At 37.3% G+C, this 18,976-nt stretch overlaps 1 protein-coding gene across 1 annotated transcript in view; it reads right to left on the reverse strand.

Moving 5' to 3' along the window:
• Window positions 1-18,976, reverse strand: part of ACADSB (acyl-CoA dehydrogenase short/branched chain) — a 62,476-nt gene that overhangs the window by 11,112 nt on the left and 32,388 nt on the right. Inside the window, exon 7 of the mRNA XM_004474594.4 lies at window positions 1,192-1,284. Coding sequence (XP_004474651.2) covers window positions 1,192-1,284 — 93 coding nt within the window. The remainder of the gene's footprint in view (window positions 1-1,191; window positions 1,285-18,976) is intronic.

Below are 18,976 nucleotides of genomic sequence, written 5' to 3' on the forward strand. Positions count from 1 at the left end.
AAGAGACTGTAAACATTATATCAATGTTAAATTTCTTTAACTTTATAACTACACCTAAGGTGATTACATAAGTGAACATCCTTGTTCTTAGGAAATGTACATAGCAGTATTAAGTGTTCAAGGAGTATAATATATATACATAATTATATATATATATGTTTTCTCTGAAGACTCAAGTCTTCAGAAAATGGATTGATAAACAGATGGAGAGATAGAAGGATAGGGCAAATGTAGCAAAATGTTAAAATTGGTGGCTCTGGGTATAGGGGTGATTTAGGAATTTATTGGAAGTTCTCTGTATGGAGTATTATTTTTCTAACTGCTCTACAAATTTGAAAGCATTTCAAAATAAAAAGTTAAAAATAAATACATTGTTAGCCAAGTAACAGCAGCAGCAGCAGCAAAAAAAAAACAAAAACAAAAACAAAAAACAAACCTAGAATAACCCACATTGTAACTAATGCAATAGCTAATATACATTTAAGACCTTCAAAATCTAAAAGCTATATATAAGTTCTTGAATTTTAGACTAATTAAAAGCAAGCAAAAAACACTTTACATGATGATATAATTTATCATAAAATCAAAGGCTTTATTCACTTGTTAATCTAGAAAATAACCAACATCACTTAAAATACTAAATGTACAATCCATTATAGAGGGCAAATTTGGTAAGAAACTGAATAGTACTCATTTTACATATCTATTTAATTCTGGCTATTTTAAGTGTCACCAAAAAGAATTGCCAGATTTTCACTTCCAAAGCATTATACAACAAACCTTTCATTAGTTATTGATTAGAGAACCTTACTACACAGAAGAATAAATATTTATTCCTAACTTAAAATTTCCTCCAGAATGACTTTCATGACTTGAAAAGTAGAACTTAAAATACTTACCACATTTAGATTAATCCAGGTGGTAGATAATACTTTCATGTCCTCAAAGCAGAAAATGTGTTACTAGCTAGCCATTGTTTGGTTCTCAGGACACTTAAGTAACTGACCAAAATGGAATTTGAAAAGACATCCTAATCAGAAGCCATTCTCTCAGGTTATGAAAGAAAACAGCGCCATCTTGTGTTCATGAGCTTCCAAATACTCATTGGTCTTACATATTTTTTATTTTTATGTTTTAATAACTCACACTGTGGACGAGTCCAGTGAAATGGCTAAAATTTTACTTACTTACCTGTGCAGCAATTCCTATTCTACCTTCATTAAGACTCCCTACGGCATACTTATATCCCTGTCCAACTTGTCCTAGGACATTGGCTTCTGGAACCTAAAAATAAAAATGTGCAGTTATTTCTCAGCTGTACTGAGAGAATTTTTATTACACACTTTAAAATGCCTATATAGTCTCATTTTGCATGATATTTAGTATGCATTAAATTCCAATGAATTTGTGTGATGTCTTTGTGTCTTGCTCTATAAACTTTCCCAAACAGCTCTTTCAGGGAAAGGACTCAAGTTTATGTTATTTACTATTGCATCCTCCAGAGCCTTGCATAGATATATGTTTAATGAATGAATGAATGAATCTATAAAAAGTCTCATATGATTCAACAACATAAGGCAGTAACAAATTCACCCCTGCATTCTTATCTACATGCTATAATGTGAGGAATTACAGAAAGCATGTTCTGCTACAACAAGGGTATTAAACCTTTCTTCTGTTGAGACTATTCACCCCTATAAAAATCAACTGAAGAGTACAATGTGTGTGTGTGTGTATGTGTTTGTACACACATGTATGCATGAGACGATGGGGAAAAAGAGAAAAGAGACTAAATAGCTTCATAATATGGAAGGCTGTGGAGGGTAGAATAGAGACAGGAGAGGGGATGTAGGAAAAAAATTGGAAAGTTGGGGTAAATACTGAGGCCGAGATGACACCTGGAAAGAGCCCTCCCCGCTTCTCTCCTCCACTGACACAAACACATCTATCAATGATTACAAAGATCAATTTCTGATACTAGGGGTGGAAAACCCATCACAACTTGTTAAAGTTTTAAAAATGGTTAAACATTACCAAAAATATGATTAAAAGCCTTATCTATCTGTGATGGTAAGGTTTATGTGTCACCTTGGCTATGCTATGGTATCCAGTTGCTTAATCAAGCAAGTGCTGGCCTAATTGATACTCTGAGGAGACCGCTTTCACCAATGAGAGAAGTCGTACCCAATCAGTTGAAGGCCTTAAAGGGAGAACTGATGATTTCAGCAGACAGGACTTCTGTCACTATTTTAGCCAGCCACCTTTTCCTGGGGACTTCACTGAAACCTTCATCAGAGTTCCTGACTTGCAGCCTGCCCTACAGTATCTGGACTTGCTAATCACCACAGTCGAGTGAGCCAAACTCCGATATTAAATCTCATATTTTTGTTTCTCTTGAAAAACCTAATACAGATTTTGGTACTGATAGTGGTTCTTGAGAAACAGAATACTAATATGGCATTTATGAGCTGGTTTTGGAGTTGTGGAAATTGGTTCTCTAATCTGATTATATTAGACTATAATCTAATCTGATTATAGTAGACTCTATTTCTAACGATGAAGATGGCACTCACAGCCCATGGTATGAACTGGCAATAGAGGTATGCAAAATATCATCATTGGATATTGCTACTTGAATACCTGTATACTTGCAAGAGGTAACACTCTGGGTGAAACTGTATTTGGTGCCTTAATAGAGGCTTTTTTTGTTTGTTTTTAGGAGGTACTGGGGATTGAACCCAGGACCTCATACATGGGAAGCAGATGCTCAACCACTGAGCTAAATCCACTCTCCAAAAACAGTTGGTTTTTTCGTTCATTTGTTCTGTTTTTAGGAGGTACAGGGGATTGAAACCAGGATCTCGTACATGGGAAGTAGGTGCGCAACAATTTAAGCTACGTCTCCTCCCCCTTAATAGAGTTTTGTGGGGTTAAAAAGTATAATGATGTTGGCTGGTTGTTCCTGAATACACTGGATATAGTTATTCAAGGAAGAGATGTACTCAAGGCTTCAAATTCCCAGCTCATGTACCACATGAAGGAGATGGAAATCTCCACATGAAGAGATTAATACTGGTGTACTCAAAAAGCGTGTATCTTCCTCCCTTGAGGAAACTGTTTTCATATGTCCATCTGAAAAGATTAACCATGTTTCACCAGATGAAACTATAATGAAATATCCTGGGGCAGTTGGCATGCAAGACACTACTAATTTCTCTCACTACCCAGATCTGTAACTGGACTGAAGTCCCAACAGGACTTGAATAGTGAAATACAAAGTATGGTCCATGAGAGGATGTACTACCCTCCAAAGAACTGCATAATTTTCCCAATTTGTGTAAACAGCAATCAGGTGAATATGTGTGGGAATGAATATTAAGGGTGTGGGATAATGGTGGAAGGAACATAAAGTTGAATCAGGCTGCATTTACTGATATGGACCCAGTAAGCAGAGATTCTGGATTCAATACTGTAACATGAAGTGTTAGAAAGAGCAAGTATCTGTGAACATGGCCCTTCAAGCAATGAAGATTGACTGTCACTGTGGGCCCTAAGGGGAGGGGGAAAGAGGTATTGAATAGATGGAACCAATGTAACTGTGTGGGCAATAGAAGTGTTCCACAAGAGTACACAAGGATGGATATGCCATGTAAAATTACACCAAAAATATATAAGGGCTGATAGGCTAAAAATGTAAATCACACTGTAAAACATAGATAATTAAAAATTTACAAAATTGTAGTCTAAAATATAAACTACGATGTAAACCCAAATGTTACCTTGTTTGAAAGCTATTGTCTCAATATCTGTACATCAGTTTCAGTAAATATAGTATGAATATGGAAAAAGATTATTGCTGTGGAAGGGAAAAGGGTTTTATGTTGGATATGTGGGAGTACTGTATATTGTATATATGAATTACTGTGATCTAAAACTTTTATGAAGATAAATTTAATGATTAGGGGAAAAAAGAAAAAGGTAGGACGTAGACACTGAGGAAAAGACAGAAGTAGTTGCCTTGCCAATTTGCATACAGGGCAACACTTATTGCAGTGATGGAAGGCAAAATATCAAAAACCAAGCTTTCGCATTTTTAAATTTTTTGATGCCCCAATTTATTTTTACCTTAATTTTTCTAAATTAATATGTATATCTAACCTTTAAACTCATCACTATACTCCATTTTACTATTAATGGAACCTGGCAATATATCAGGCTTCACTTTTGAAGAAGTTTTGGATCACAGAGAGGTTCAACAATGGCAGGGGAGGAATACTGGTGTGGGATGTTATTGACAGGGGACAGGGAGTTCTCCAGGGCATATATCCAGGGTACATAAAAATGACTGGATATTTTCATAGTGGTTACAGTTAAAAACAACAACTGAGGGAGTGCTGAGTTCCTAGCCAGGGGAACTCTATCACAGTCCCTAAAGGAACAGCAACAATCCCCCAAGTGCAATAGCAAAGACCAAAAAAGAAGGAAGGTCCAACAATGAGCCCCTGATCCTAATTACTATGCTTGTGAGCCTGTGCACCTGAAATAAGAACAAGGCCTAGAGCTGCAGGGTGCCTAAGAGTTACCTCCTGAGAGCCTCCGTGTTGCTCAAATGTGGCCAGTCTCGAAGCCAAACTCAGCATGTAAATGTGTTGCCTTCCCCCCAGCATGGGACATGACTCCTGGGGATGAGCCTCCCTGGCGCCGAGGGATTATTACCAAGTACCAGGGGATGATGTAACTAGAAAATGACCTTGAATAAAAGGGTCAACTCGGACCAGCAGAATATGTCAATCTACATATAATACCAGGAGTTAAAAATGCTTTTTGACTTGAATCAAAGGGGGAAATGGAAAGGACAAATGAGTTTATATGGCTATGAGTCTCCAAAAAGAGCCAGGAGGTTATCAGAGGGGTTGCCCTTATGCACACCTCAGCAGAGTCCCAGAGACAGATAAAAATAGATACAACCCCAGGTATTGGTTTTTCTGAGGGCTAGAGAGACCCACAGGTTCTATGGTTATGGTAGATGGGAGTTTAGTGCCATGTCAGTTGGCCCTACTTTGGAGTTTGTGTTCCTGAGTGTGATGGAGTTGGACTCAGATGTGATCTTTGTTCACAAGCCTCTCCTGTTACTTTTACTGGAACCGTAGTTGGTGCTGGGGTTTAATGTTTACCCAGGGGACCTGAATCTCTGAAATGACCATGTGATAGCCAGGCCCTGAACTTCAAAAGACTTCAGCTCCTACACTCTGGTTTATTGGACTTACCCCACTCAGCTAACATGGAGGTGAAGAAGGTCAACCACCACACCAGGGAGCCAAGAGTGCCTACAACTGAAAGCAGGAGGATTGCATCCAGCATCATGTGGAATCTACGCCCCCTCTTGATATAGATGTGGAGTGGATACAACCATTCCAAGGTCCACAGGATGGAGGAAGAGAGTATGGATTACAGTGGACTTACTGATAGTCTATTTATGAACTATTGTGATTAGTAATCGAAGAAAATGTGGCATTGGTGTGGAGAAAGTAGCCATGGTGGCTGCTGGGGGTAGGGAGTGAGAGGAAGAGATGAGATGTGGGGGCATTTTCAGGACTTGGAGTTGTCCTGAGTGGTGCTGCAGGGACAGTTACTGGACATTGTATGTCCTCCCATGGCCCACTGGGTGGACTGTGGGAGAGTGTGGGCTATGATGTGGACCACTGACCATGAGGTGCAGTGGTGCTCAGAGATGTATTCACCAAATGCAATGAATGTCTCATGATGATGGAGGAGATTGTTGTTATGGGGGGAGGAGTAGGGTGAGGGGAGTGGGGAGTAAATGGGGACCTCATATTTTTTGAATGTAATATTAAAAAAAAAAAAAAGAAAAAAGAGCTCTAAGTTTTTTCAGGTGGTTGGCTGAAGCATAGACCAAAGGGTAACTTCAATTGCCTAAAGGTGAAAGTACAGAGCTGCCCTGGTATAACGTAGATGAGTAGAATGTTAAGAATGGATTTATGATGTAGGACCTGCTCACCCAACCCAGGAAGTCCAGAGAACACACCTTTCACCAGAAATGTGTAGAATAAATTTGTAAGAGCAACTCCATCATCCCTGAAGAGCTCTGTAGGCACTCTTCTCTGCAGGTCAAATATTACTGTGGGAACTGCTGCTATTGAACTTGGAGCCTTAAACAATGGAAATGACCAGATCTCATGGTAGGAACCAACATGGGAATGGTCAAATCAAAGTCAAAGCAGTAGTCAGAATGGTATGACTTGTAAATACCTAGAGTGTTAGTTGTGAAATAGACGGGTAGTCTATGCAATTCTTATTTGATCAGTGTAAGGAAAAAAACTCTAGATCAAGTGAACAAAACTGTAGCCAAATCAGCCTTGGCCAGTGGAAGTCCATGTTGCTGAGTTCAAGCATAATCCCCATCCCTACCACCATGGCCACTTTGTTCATGAGCCCATTGGGCAATGACAGAAGTGGCTGGAGAAAGAGGCTGAGTGCTAGTCACAGAGCAGGTTATCTTATTCATTTGATTATTAAAACCTTCCTCTGGTGAAGTCACCCTCTGGTGAGCATTTGCATGGGACACCAAAAAAGTTGACAGATATAGTGAAAATCACCATCCCTGCATTTTTCAAGTCCTTGATGGAGTACTAATCTCTAATCCCTCTAATAATGTGGTGATTCTTTTGATTTACTTGGTAGAGGTAGTTCTGGTGGCTTCTATTTGGCCTTTCCCTATCATAATAGTCCTCACACACAAGTCAGGGAAGCAGTGAAATAACCACAAAATGGGTTAAGGGATCCACTATGATATGGACCTGAGCGAAAACCCCAGTGGTTACCTAGACCTCCATGATCCTTTACTCTGACTGGAAGACCACAGTGACATTTTTGGGTCTCATGGAATTAATGTTAGTTCAGAGCCAGTGTCTAATACTCCCCCAAATACCTATTACTTCCTCTTTTAAAAAAATTTCTGGAATGGCCTTTTGAAGACTCAATTATGGCACCAATTGGGTGGTGATACCTTGCAGGTCTGGGGAGGTGTTCTCTCTAGGAAGCTGTATATGCCCTAAATTCATGGCCACTCTTACCATGCTGTTTCTCAATAGCTATGATTCATGGTTCCAGGAATCAAAGGGTGCATATGGGAGTGGCACCACTCACCATTACCCCTAATGATCCACTAGGAAAGTTTTTGCTTCCTATCCCTGAAATCTTAAGCTCTGTTGGTCTACAGGTTTTAGTTCCAAAAGGAGTGTTTCCACCAAGAAACACAGCAATTCCATTGAATTGGAAGTTAAGATTGCCAATGGGCCACTTTGGGCTCCTCGTGCATCTCAATCAAGAGGCAAAACAGGGAATTACTGTACCAGCTGGGGTGCCTGATCCTAATTAGAAAGGAAAACAGGACTGCTACAACACAATGAAGGTAAGGCAGAGTTTGCCTAGAATACAGGAGATTCCTTAGGGTGTCTCTTAGTACTAAAATGCCCTGTGATTAAAGGCAATGGAAACTGGCAACATTCCAATCTAGGCAGGACTATTAATGGCCCATAAACTTCAGGAATGAAGTTTTGGGTCATCCCAAAAGGCAAAGAATTAAGACATGCTGAGATGATTGGTAAGGGTAAAGAGAATACAGTCTAGGTAGTAGAAGGGTCATTATAAATACAAGCTACATGCACATGACCAGTTGAAGAAACTAAAACTAGAATGGTTATAAGTATTTCTTGATTGTTTTGCTATGAATATGTTTGTATATATACATAAAGCAAATGTCTTTACTTCACTACCTTTTAAAAAATTATTAGAGAAGTAGAGAGTTTACAGAAAAATCAAGCATAAAATACAGGGTTCCCACATACCACCCTATTAATACCTTGCATTACTGTGGTAAGTTTGTTCCAATTGATGAAAGCACATTTTCATAATTGTACTATTAACTATAGTTCATGGTTTAACTTAGAGTTCACTGTGTCGTGCAGCTTCATGGATTAAAAAATTTTTTAATTCTAGTAACATAAATACAATCTTAAATTTCCCTTTTTAAACACATTCAAATATGTAATGCAGGGTTGTTAATTACATTCAGTGTTGTACTACCATCACCACCAACCACTGGGAAAACTTTCCCATCATCCCAAACAGAAACTCTACATTTTAACTCGCCATTTTGTACACCCAACCTCATCCCCTGGTAATAACCTATATTCTAAATTTTGACTCTATGATTTTACTCATTCTAATTACTTCCCATCAATATTTGTTCTTGTGTGCCTGGCATATTTCACTCAATGTGATATCGTCAAAGTTCATTCATGTTGTCACATGTATCAGAACCTCATTTTTTTTCACAGCTGAATAATATTCCATTGCATGTATATACCACAGTTTGTTTATCCATTCATAGGTTGATGGACACTTGGGTTGCTTCCATTTTTCGGCAATTGTGAATAATACCACTATGAACATTGGTGTGCAAATATGTTTGAGCCCCTGCTTTCAATTCTTTTGAGTATAAAACTAGAAGTGCGATTGCTAGGTAATATGGTAACTATATCTAAGAAGGCCTTGTCTATCTTGAGCCCCTGACCCTTCTATATGAGGACCTTTTCCATTCTGTAAAGAAGATTGTTGGAATTTTTTAAAACTTTTTTTCTGTGTTAGGTACAAGAATTTATTGTCTCATGTTTTGGAAGTCTACAAGGCCAAAGTCTGGCTCACCACAATCACTGGAGATCCTTAGTTGCATCTCTGCCTCCAGTCACATGACAATCACTCTTTCTTGAGTCTGCTCTTCTGGTTTCACTGAATTCCAGCTTCTTCCCATGTGGCCTTCTCTGATTTACTGTGACCAAATACCTTTCTATAAAGGACTCCAGTAATAAGGATTAAGGCCCACCCTGTTTCAGCTGGGCCACCTTAATTAAAATAACATTTTCCAAAGGTCCCATTTACAATGAGTTCACTCCCATAGGGATGAGGATTAAGATAAAGAACATGTCTTCTACTGGGGCACATAATTCAATCTATTACAAGCACCTACTATGTACCAGGAATTGTGTACAATGCCTGATATTGTAGCAATAATGCTGTAATTGTTAAATACCTCTTGTGAGCTTAGGAGAGGGTGCTGTTATATATGGCCGACATTTGCCATCATTGGTCTAGGCCAGTGGTTCTCAAACTTGGCAGAATAATAGTCACTAGAAGAGACTTTAAAATAAAAATTAGCAATACACAGGTCCTACCCTCAGAAATTCTGATTTAACTGACCTAATGTCGGGCCAACGAATCAGTAATTTTTAAAAAGGTGATTTTCAAAAAAATATTTATTTTTTACAGAGGCTTACAAAATAATCATGCATGTGTGGAATTCCCATAAAACACCCCTCCATGAACACAGTATATTGTTGTGGAACATTTGTCACAGATTATGAGGTACTATCAAGAGACTTACCACTATGGTCTATAGCGTATGTTTGGTATATTTTCTCCTTACCCCTTATTATTAACACAGTACATCTCTGGCATTGATGCAAGAAGATTACAGTATTGCTGTTAACTATAGTCTATAGGTTACATTAATTGTATTTTTCCCATGCTTCTCCACATTCTTACCACCTTGCAATAGTGATGTACATTTGTTCTAAAGGACATTCTTGTATTTGTACTATTAACCACAATTCTCATCCACCTCTGTATTGTTATTCAGTCCATAGATTATTCTCTAGCTTTCTATCAATTGAGACTTACATCCCTAGACCACCCTTTTCCACCACAATCCATTTATAAACCTGCGGCGTTAGTTCTACTAATTATAATGTGTTACCATCAACTGTATCCATTTCCACACTTTTACAGTCAAGTTAAAGTTTCTACATACATTAAGCATCAGTACACCTTCTCAGCTCTCCTCTTATCTCTTAATAACCCATACTCTAGGTTTAAACTCCATGCATTTATTCTTTTATTAATCCTTTCTTTCTCCCTCTCCCCTCTTCATCCCACCCTGCTGTTTTTGCAGTCTGTGTCCATTTGCTGTGTGATCTCCTGTGCCTATTTCTTTTTGTCTTCTCCTCTCGTTTTCTCCTCTAGGATTCACTGAGATTCACTCCTAAGAACTTCCGATGTGGAGACAGGTTCCCTGTCACTTGCGCCACCTCAGTTTCTGGTTTGTTGTACCCCACCTTGACTTTCCCCTTCATCTCTCTTTTTTGTTGTATCATAATCTCGCTGTGTGGCTTGCCACGCATGTCGCCACACAGTCACTGGCTCGCCGTGTAGGCATGCCTTTACCAGGAGGCGCTGGGGATCGAATCTGGGTTCTCCCATATGGTAGATGGAAGCCCAATCACTTGAGCCACATCCGCTTCCCTATTTATTCTTCATATTTAGTTCCTATTAGTGAGACCAAGCAATATTTGTCCTTTTGTGTCTGGCTTATTTCACTTAACATAACGTCTTTAAGGTACATCTATGTTATATGTATCCCAATTTTTACAGCAGTGTAATATTCCATCTTATGTCTATACCACATTTTGTTTATCCATTCATTGGCTGATGGACACTTGGGTTGTTTCTATCTTTGGGCAGTTGTGAATAATGCCACTATGAACATTCGTGTGCAAATGTCTATTTACATCATAGTTTTCAGTTCCTCTGAATATATTCTTAGTAGAGGAATTGCTGGATCATATGGCAGTTCTATATTTAGCTTTCTGAGGACCCACTAAACTGTCTTGCACAGAAGCTGCACCATTTCACATTCTCACCAACAGATAAGGAGTGTTCCTATTTCTCCACATCCTCTCTAACACGTATTACTTCCTGGTTTTTTAATTTTAATAATGGCCATTCTACATTCTATGTGGGTGTGAGATGATACCTCTTTATTGTTTTGATTTTCACTTCCCAAATACCGAGTGATAGAGAACATATTTTCATGTGCTTTTTGGTCATTTGTATTTCCTTTTGGAGACATGTCTATTTAAATCTTTTGCTCATTTTAAAATTGGATTGTTGCTTTTCATTGTTGAGTTGTATGGTCTCTTTATACAGAACGGAAATCAACTCTTCTCAGATATGTGGTTTCCTAATATTTTCTCATATTGCGTGTGCTGCCTTTTGATCTTCTTGCCAAAGTCCTTTGAATTACAAGAGTGTTTAAAAGTTTGAGGAGGTCCCATTTATCCACGTTATCTTTCATTGCTCATGTTTATAGTATAAGGTTTAAGAATCCACCACCTACCACCAATCTTGAAGATGTTTCCCTACATTTCCTTCTGGGAACTTTATGGCTGTCAATTTTATAGTTAGGTTTTTGATCCATTTTGCGTTAATTTTTGTATAAGGTGTGAGATAGGGGTCCTCTTTCTTTCTTTTGTTTATGAATAGCCAATTCTCACAGCACCATTTATTGAATAGACTGTTCAGCCCCAGATGGGTGGGTTTGACAGGCTTGTCAAAAATGACTTGGTCATAGATGTAAGGGTCTGTTTCTGAACCATCAATTCAGTTCCATTGGTCTCTGTATCTATCATTAAGTCACTACCATGCTTTTGACTACTGTAGCAATGCAATATGATTTAAAGTCTGGAAGTGAGAGCCCTCCAACTTCACATTTCCTTTTTAAAACATTTCTGGCTATTCGGGGCACCTTACCCTTACAAATAAATTTGATAACTCTGTTTTCCATTTCTGTAAAAAATGCTGGTGGAATTGTTATTGGGATTGCATTTAATCTGTATATCAGTTTGGGTAGAAATGACACCTTAGAGATACTTAGTCTTCCAATCCATGAGCATGGATGTTCTCCCATTTATTTGATTCTTTCAAAATTTATTTTAGCAATGTATTGTGGATTTCTGAATACACATGCTTTACGTCCTTAAGTTTATTCCTAAATATTTTTTTAGTCACTATTGTAAATGCAATTTTTTCCCGACTTCCTCCTCAGATTGCGCATTACTGGTGTATAAAACACTATGGATTTTGTGCCACCCTGCTGAAATAGCTTATTAACTCAATCAACTTTGTTGTAGATTTTTTGGACTTTCTAGGTATAGGATCATATTATCTGCAAACTGAAAAAATATTACTTCTTCCTTTCCGATTTGGATGCCTTTTATTTTTTTCTTGCCTGATTGCTCTGGCTATAGCACTATATTAAACAACAGTGGTGACAGTGGGCATCCTTGCCTTGTTCCCAATCTCAGTGGGAAAGCTTTTCAGTCTCTCAGCACTGCATATGATGTTAGCTATGAGTTTTTCACATATAGTCTCTATTGTGTTAAGAAAGTTTCCTTCAATTCCTATCTTTTGTAGTTTTTTTTTTAATCAAGAAAGGATGCTATATTTTGTCAAATGTTTTTCTGCATGAATCAAGAGAATGTGATTTTTCTTTGATTTATTAATGTGGTATATTATATTGATTTTCTTGTGTTGAACCACCCTTGCATGGCTGGTATAAAACCTACTTGATCATGATGAATAATTTTTTAAAATGTGTTGTTTAATTTGATTAGCAAATATTTTGTTGAGGATTTTTACGTCCATATTCATTAGGGAAACGGGTCTGTAATTTTCTTGTAATAGCTTTACCTGGCTTTATTAGAGTGATATCGGCTTCACACAACGAGTTCAGTAGTGTTCTATCTTGAATTTTTTGGGAAGAGTTTGAATAAGATTGGTATTAAATCTTCTTTGAATGCTTGGTAGAACTCAACTGTGAAACCACCTGGTCCTGGCCTTTGTGATTGTTTTTTTGAGGTACTCTACTTCCTCTATGGTCAGTGTAGGTTGTTTGTACATTCCTAGGAATTTTTCCATTTCATCTACATTGTCTAGTTTGCTAGTGTACAGTGTTCACAGTATCCTCTTATGATCTCTTTTATTTTTGTGGGGTCAGTAGTAAAACATCCTCATTTTCATTATTTATTTGTATCTTTTTTTTTTTTGTCAATCTAGCTAAGGATTTGTCAATCTTGTTAATCTTCTCCAGAAGGAACTTTAGGTTTTATTAAGTCCATTGTTTTTTTGTTCTCAATTTCATTTATTTCTGCTCTGATCTTTGTTATTTCATCACTTCTGCTTGCTTTGGGGAGAGTTTGCTGTTCTTTTTCTAGTTCTTCCAGTTTTGTAGTTAGGACAGACTGTGACTCTTCTTTTTTTATCTACCTACCTACCTACCTACCTATTTATCCATCCATCCCTCTCCTTCCCTCCCCCCCCCCCCATTGTCTGCCCTCTGTGTCCATTCACTGTGTGTTCTTCTGTGTCTGCTTGTACTCTCATTGGTGGCCCTGGGAATCCGTGTCTCTTTTTGTTGCATCATCTTGCTACGACTGCTCTCCATGTGGATGGCATCACTCCTGGGTGGAATGTGCTCCTGCATGGGGGGCATTCCTGTGTGGGACAGCACCCCTACACGGGGGACACCCCTGCACAGGGCGGCACTCCTTGCATGCAGCAGCACTCTGCATGGACCAGCTTAGCACATGGGCCAAGAGGCCCTGGTATCGAACCCTGAACCTCCCATTAGGTAGGCAGAAGCTGTATCAGTTGAGCCACATCCACTGCCCTCTTCTTTTTTAATGTAAGCATTGAGGGCTATAAATTTCCCTCTCTGCAAGGTGCCCAAAGATGTACTTACCAAATCCAATGGATGTGTCATGATGATGGGAACGAGTGTTGTTGGGGGGGGGGAGAGGGGGGGGTGGGGGGGTCGGGTTGAATGGGACCTCACATATATATTTTTAATGTAATATTATTACAAAGTCAATAAAAAAATTTAAAAAATTAAAAAAAAAAAAATTTCCCTCTCTGCACTGCCTCTGCTGCATCCCATGGGTTCTGATATGTTGTGTACTCATTTTCATTCATCTTGAGATATTTATTGACTTCTCTTGCAATGTATCTGTGACCCACTCTTTAAGAGTACATTGTTTAATCTCCATAAATTTGTGAATTTTCCCTTTTTCTGCCTGTTGTTTATTTCCAGCTTTATTCCATTATGATCTGAGAAAGTGCTTTGTATAATTTTGACCTTGCTGACCTTACTGAGATCTGTCCTGTGACCCAACATATGGTCTATCCTGCAGAAAGACCCATAAGCACTTGAGAAGAATATATATCCTGCTGTTTTGAGATGCAATGTCCTCTATATGTCTATTGTTTAGTCCATTTATCATATTCAAGCTGTTTCTTTATTGATCCTCTACCCAGATGTTCTATCCAACTCTGAGAGTGGTGTGTTGAAGTCTCCCAACTATTATTCTAGAGACATCTAAATCTCCCTTCAGTTTTGCCAGTATTTGCTTTATGTAATTTGTGGCATCCTTGTTTTGTGCATATACATTTACGATTATTTCTTCCTGGTGTACTGCCCCTTTTATTAATATATAGTGTCTTTCCTTGTCTCTAATAGTTTTTCTTTTAAAGTCTACTTTCTCCAATATAAGTATAGCTACTCCAGATTTTTATTGGTTACTGCATGTATGGGATATCTTTTTCCTGGCTTTCAGTTTCAATCTGTTGGTATCCTTGGGTCTAAAGTGAGTGTCTTGTAGACAACAGATAGATGGCTCATATATTCTAATCCATTCCACCAGTCGGTATCTTTTGACTGGGTAGTTTAATCCATTACATTCAAAGTTATTACTGAAAAGCAGTTCTTACCTCACCCATTTTGACCTTTTGGTTTTATCTGTCATATTTTATTTTCATCACTCTTTTTATACTTCTAGTTACTTTTACTGATATAATCTTCAATTTTAGACTCTCTTCCTATCCTCTCTCTAGTGTCTTTTCTTTTCAAGCTGTAGCACTCCCTTTAGTATGTCTTGCAAAGTTGATGTCTTGGTTACAAACTCCCTGTTTTTGTTTATCTGTGAATATTCTAAACTTGCCCTCATTTTTTTTTTAACCTTTTAATAATTTTTTTTAAATTAGAGAAGTTGTAGGCTTACAGAAAAAGCATGCATAAAACACAGAATTTCCATATACCACTCCCCTACCGCACACACACAAACACACAGTTTTCCTTATTATTAACATTTTGCACTAGTTTGGTAAATTTGTTACAATTGTTGAAATGTATTCTTAAAATTATGCTATTAACAGTTTCTATTAAGGTTCACTCTTTGTGTTGTACAGTATATATTTTTTAAAATTTTAGTTCTAGTAACATAGATGCAACCTAAAATTTCCCCTTTTACCCACATTCAACCATGTAATACATTGTTGTTAATTTCATTCACAATGTTGTGCTACCATTACCACCATTCATTACCAAAACTTTTCCATTGCCCCAAACAGAAACTCTATGCCAATTAAGCATTAACACCCCATTTCCTACTTCCACCCCAGTCCCTGGGAACCTATATTCTAGTTTCTGAATCTATGGATTTACTTTTTCTAATCATTTCACAACAGTGAGGTCATTCAATATTTATACTTCTGTGTACGGCTTATTTCACTAAACATGATGTTTTCAAGGGCCATCCATATCGAAAGATGTATCAGAACTTCATTTCTTTTTTTATGGTTGAATAATATTCCATTTTATGAATCTACCAAGATTTGTTTACCCATTCATCAGTGATGGACATTTTGGTTGCCTCCATCTTTTGGTTACTGTGAATAATGCTGCTTTCAGTTCTTTTGGGTATATACCTAGAAATGGGATCGCGAGGTCCCTTTGTCTTCAATTCTATGTTTAACTTTCTGGGGAACTGCCAAACTGTTTTTCATACCAGCAGCACCATTTTACATTCCCACCAACAATAAACAAGTGTTTCTACTGCACTTGTTTTAAATTTAAGAGTAGCCATTCTAGTGGGTGGTAAATGGTGTCTCACTGTGGTTTTGATTTACATTTCCCCAATGTTTAGTCCCTTTTCATGTACTTACTGGCCATTTGTATATCTTTTTTGGAGAAATGTCTATTTGAGTCTTTTGTCCAATTTTTACTTGTGTATTTTGTTGCTGAGTTTAGGATTTCTTTATATATTCTAGATATCAAACTCTTATTGGGTATATGGTTTCCAAATATTTTTTCCCATTTTGTAGGTTATATTTTTCTTTTCATGATAAAGCCCTTTGATGCAAAAAACTTAAAATTTTTTTTTGGATGTACGAGAGATTGAACCCAGGACCTCATACATGTGAAGCAGGCACTCAACCACTACTATATACCTGCTCCCAAAAAGTTTTAAATTTTGTTAAAGTCCCATTTACCTTTTTCTTTTGTTGCTTGTATTTTTGGTGTAAAGTCTAGGAAGCCATCACCTAACACAAGGTTTGAAAGATTCTTCCCTATGTTTTCTTCTAGGAGTTTTATGGCTTTGGTCCTTAGAATTTAGGTCTTTGATCTATTTTGAATTAATTTTTGTGTATGGTGTGAGGTAGGGGTCCATTCTTATGGATATGGATATAGTATAAGCATATGGATATAGTTTTTCCAGTAACATTTGTTGGAGGGACAATTATTTCCCAAATGAGCGGACTTGGCACCCTGCTCAAAAATCAATTGGCCTGGAGGGCAACGTAGCTCAGTGGTTGAGCACCAGCTTTCCATGTACAAGGTCCCGGGATCAATCCCTGGTATATCCCCACCCCCCCAACCAAAAAATCAATTGGTCATGGATGTGTTTATTTCTGAACTATCAATTCTATTCCATTGGTCTGTCTGTCCTTGTGCCAGTACCATGCTGTTTTGATTACTTTAGCTTTGTAGTAAAATTTAAAATCAGGAAGTGTGATTCTTTGTTCTTTTCCAAGACGGTTTGGCTTTTGGGACCCCTTACCTTTCCTTATAAAATTGATGACTGGCATTTCCATTTCTGCAAAGAAGGCTGGTGGAATTTTCATTGGGATTGTGTTGAATGGGTAAAATCCTTAGGCTTGAAATGACATCTCACCAATATTTAGTCTTCTAACCCATGAACACAAACTGGCCTTCCCTTTAGTTAGTTCTTCTCTGATTTCTTTTGTTTTGTAGTTCTCTTTGTATAGGTTCTTCACATGCTTGGTTAAATTTATTCCTGAATATTTTATTCTTTTAGTTGCTATTGTAAAATGGATTTTTCCTTGACTTTCTCTTCAGTTTTCATCACTAGTGTACAGAAATACTGCTGTTTTTTCAGGTTGATCTTGAATGAACCTTGTCATTCTGCTGAAATCATTTATTAGCTTTAGTAGCGTTGTGGAATTTTCAGGATTTTCTATATCTAGGATCATGTTATCTGCAAATATGGAAAATATTACTTCTTCCCTTCCAATTTGGTAGCCTTTTATTTCTTTTTCTTACCTAATTGCTATGACTACAACATCAGTACAATGTTGACAAACAGTGGAGAAAATGGGCATCCTTATCCTGTTTCTAATCTTAGAGGGAAAACTTTCAGTCTTTCACCATTGAGTATGATATTAGCTGTGAGTTTTTCATATATGCTCTTTATCATGTTGAGGAAGTTTCCTTCTATTCCTAGTTTTCTAAATGTTGGTTGTTTTTGTTTTTTTACCAAGAAGCAGTGATGGATTTTACTGAATGCATTTTCTGCATCAATAGAGATTATGTATTTTTTCATTCATTCTATTAAAGCTGTATGACAGTCATTTATTTTCTTATAATGAACCACCCTTGCATACCTGGGATAAATTCCATTTGATTATGGTGTAAAATTTTAAAAGTGTGTTTGGCTTCTGTTTGCTAATATTTTGTTGAAGACATTTGCATCTATATTCATAAAGGATATTGGTCTACAATTTTCTTTTCTTGTGGTATTTTTGCCTGGCTTTGGTATTAGGGCGTTGCTGGCCTCACAGAATGAATTAGGTAGTGTTCTCTACTCTTCAATTTTTTTTGTGTGAAGAGTTTGAGTAGAATTGGTGTTAATTCTTCTTGGAATGTTTGGTAAAATTCACCAAACATTCTTTGTTGGAAGGTTTTAATGGCTGATTCAATCTCTTTACTTGTTACTGGTCTTTTAAAATCTTTTATTTCTTCTTGAGTCAGTATAGGTAATTTGTATGTTCCTAGGAATTTGTCTATTTCATCTAGACGGTCTAATTTATTGGTGTACAGTTGTTCATAGTATCCTTTATAATTCCTTTTATTTCTGTGAGATCAGTAATGGCCTTCCTTTCATTTCTGATTTTAGTATGTTGTGTCCTCTCTCACTTTTTAATTTATTAAAGTATATCACTCATACCTAAACATACATAAACAATAAGTGCATAATAATAGTTGTGAACTTACAAAACAAACATATATAACATCATACAGGACTCTCATACCTTACTCTACCACCAATACCTTGTATTGCTGTTAAACACTTTTGACTAATGATTAAGGAGCTATCCAAAATATTTTTCCCTGAACCCACCCTATTACTATCTTTATATCATTTATATATGAACATACATACATATATACATAGTAAAAGTTGTGAACTTACAAAGCAAACACGCATAACATCATACAGGTGTCCCACATCAACCCTCCACCAGCACCCTGCATGGTCATGAGACATTTGTTACAAATTATGAAAGAATATCCTCAAAATCTTACTACTAACTATAGTCTTTATCTTACAGTTGGTGTATTCCCCCCAACCCACCCTATTATTATTTTTAAAATATATTTATGACGGAAGTTGCAAACTTATAAAATCATCATGCACAAGTGCAGAATTCCCAAACAACACCCCTCTATCAATACACCACACTGTACATTTGTTACAGGTAATATTTTCTGATTGTTACCATATCCATAGTGTACATTTGGCACACATTTTCCATACTGCCCCATTATCAACATAGTACATCTTTGGCAAAGATGACAGAATATTATACAATTACTGCTAACCACAGTCCATAGGTCACTTCAGCTGTATTTTTCCCATGCTTCTCCACATTTCCAAAACCCTGCAGTAGTAATGTACATTTGCTCTAGCTCACAAAGGACACT

This window comes from Dasypus novemcinctus, chromosome 6 (assembly GCF_030445035.2).
Source record: "Dasypus novemcinctus isolate mDasNov1 chromosome 6, mDasNov1.1.hap2, whole genome shotgun sequence".
Taxonomy (NCBI): Eukaryota; Metazoa; Chordata; class Mammalia; order Cingulata; family Dasypodidae; genus Dasypus; species Dasypus novemcinctus.